The 2,805-nt window shown below is 35.3% G+C and overlaps 1 protein-coding gene across 1 annotated transcript; it reads left to right on the top strand.

The window, feature by feature from the left end:
- Positions 1-1,526: 1,526 nt before the first annotated feature.
- Positions 1,527-2,235, top strand: LOC149164222 (uncharacterized). The gene has a single exon (XM_089430886.1). The coding sequence runs from the start codon at positions 1,601-1,603 to the stop codon at positions 2,012-2,014; it is 414 nt and encodes a 137-aa protein (XP_089287012.1). The 5' UTR covers positions 1,527-1,600; the 3' UTR covers positions 2,015-2,235.
- The last annotated feature ends 570 nt before the right edge of the window (positions 2,236-2,805 follow it).

Genomic DNA, 2,805 nt, shown 5'->3' with positions numbered 1-2,805 from the left:
TTCATAAGTGTGTTTATTTTCGAATAGAGTTTCTAGAATTTTAATTTAATTTTCAATAATTATTAGATGGATAGTAGGATTTAACTTCATTAAAAATTAATCTCCAAAATAAATATGCCTTTTTTATCCTGTTAAATTATGCTTTATATGAAGTACATAAGTTGCACCATAATCACTGAGAAACAAGGAACACAATAATAAACCAAAAAAGACAATAAAAACAATAAAAACATAGAAATAAGAGTAACCCTTACATCTCAAAATATTTAAAAAACAAATATTCCTACTATCTCATCAGTAGTCAAAAAACAATGACCAACAAAGTCTCTCAGAGAACCTCATGCAAAGGGGAAGGCCCCTGATTCAATTATGTCACCCTGCTCCATGCACTCATAATGAATCAGCCAAGGCAACCCAAAAATTTCACAATTAAAGAGCTAATCAGCCTGAGAATTATGCTTCCTGAATACATGACAAAAAGGGACAGAGTGGAAACAAAACTTCATAGAGGCAGTATAGTCCATCTAGTGGCATAAATACGACACAATCTGGGAGAACTTCCCCAAGCCCCAAGCAATCTAGTCCATCCAGTGACATAAGTAAGACACAATTGGGGAGAACTTCCCCAATCTGCCGGGAGGATTTTTAATTTTTTAATTAAATTGATTAATTAACAAGTGCTATTTGAAGTTTATGGTTTTTTAGACATATGGTATTTATAGGCCACTGTGTTGGTCCATGATATTGTAACAAAACATGTTTACAAATTAGGTATTTCTATAGTAAAGTGAGATAAAATCTCTATAGTTAAAACTCTTGTTCTTTCATAATTAATATTAATTTAAAATAAAATTATAATTTAATTAATTTTATGATTTTTTTTTTAATTTTAACGATATTTCTTTAAATCAAATAACTATTAATTAATGTAAAAGTTTAAATAATTTAGGAAAATTAAAATTTAAAAATAATAACCAATCCATTTAAAAAAAAAAAACACAAAAAACACACTTGTAAAAATAATAAAATTAAGAATTAAATTTATTAATTTAAAATTATGAAATATTTAGTTGATACACCAACTGCTGTTGCTGTCAGATAAAAAAGGAAAGAAAATGAGTATACTCATCGATATTTCAGCTCCTTAAAACTTACTCGAATAGCGTTTCACCACGTGGAAGAGTAAAATCGAAGGCTTTTACTTTTAGTAAAGTCCAAGGCGCGGCAGCGGCTGACGTGTCCACTCTTTTATTTGCCGTCAAAAATTAAATCAAAAGGGCGGTGATTTGGCGTTAGGTTCAAATTTGGCGGCATCATATTTAACCACATTATTTTATCACAACCCTACCGTCGGCGCACTAAATTCCAGAAAAAAATTTAAAAATACACGTGGCGGCTTTATGAGCTGTAACGTCTGAACAACCAGAGGCATGTTTGGCGTGATCGGTGAGTAAGTGAAGGCGAGGCATGTTTGGCGTGAACGATAAGTAGGTGGATCAAAAGGCAAAAAATCTCTGTTTAAAATCAGCGGGAAAATAGGCTTATAAATGCTTCACCTCCTCTTGCAGACCTGCAGCTGGAGACTGGAACTCGGAATTTCATGACGGACTTTAGAAGTCCGTCATTGGAGGGAACTAATTTCGCTTCATTTAACAGAATTTTCCCTTCGTCTATGGCAACAGAGGACGCTGCCAGTTTCGATCACGAGACCGCCTGTGACAATCTGCCTTGTAACCCTAACCCCGAGCCTTCTGTGAGAAAAATGAGCATTAATATTCCCGTCAATGATGACGGCGATTTTGCCGTCAAGAAAGATGTGCCGCTTTCTGTCAAGAACGTGCGTGTCCTGCACAGTCAGGTGATGAGAATACGTGAAGAAGATGAGCGTCTGGGGGAGGATCTGAACCAGAAAATTGCGTCTCTGCCGATCGCGTCGCAGGTGCAGGACGTGCTTTTCAGCTTTTCCCGGCGGACGTTCCCGTCGCGGCTCGGCATGAAGGCTGGGTTTCGTTAACTCGGCTGCAACTGGCGACGAGTCTGTTACTGGATTTCGTTAACTCGGCTGCAACTGGCGGCAAGTCTGTTAGTTTTCTGTGTATAAATCGGCTGTCAGTAGCGAAGTGTTTCGAATCTTCGCACATTGATCGGCAAATCCCTTTTGTAAAATTCTTCAGAAACATTTTATACTCAGCAGGAGAGCATTAATAAATAGTGTATGGGTTAGCAAGTATAAAAGCATTAATAAATAGTGTATGGGTTAGTAAGTATAAACATTGATGGTTGATTTTGAAGTATTTTCAGTGACATTGATGGTTGATTTTGAAGTATTTTCAGTGACACTGATTATTGATTTTGAAGTATTTTTTGTAAGTGAAATTGATATTTTCAATAGAAAATGCATTGCATTGGGATTTAGTATTAATTAATGCATTGGCATTTAGTATTAATTTTAATCTTTGGAGTTTTGTTGTTTGGAATAGATTTGCAAGGAATTGGAGTTGTCTTTAGTGTGATTTTTTGGAGATTCCGGTGACGGAATCCGGTTGAAAAAATTGAGGTTAAATCTTGATGTGTATTAATTAAAATGGTTTTTTAACTGCATATTTGGATTCAGCACCTTGAAAAACTTCTATGACACTTTGATTGTGCAAAAATTACCTATCAACCTTGCGATTTCAATAAATTGCTGCCGGATTTTAGAGAAATTTGACCAAAAAACCCACCGGAAAAGCTTCCAAAAAGTCACTAAAGACAACTGCATTTGGATTTAGTATTAATTTCGGTCTCTGAAATTTTGGGGTTTGG

This window comes from Pinus tabuliformis, chromosome 5_1 (assembly GCF_031772625.1).
Source record: "Pinus tabuliformis cultivar Carrire ecotype Pingquan chromosome 5_1, CPIR1, whole genome shotgun sequence".
Classification (NCBI taxonomy): domain Eukaryota; kingdom Viridiplantae; phylum Streptophyta; class Pinopsida; order Pinales; family Pinaceae; genus Pinus; species Pinus tabuliformis.
Note: the sequence above shows the minus strand (reverse complement) of the source record. Positions and strands in the feature narration are given on the sequence as shown.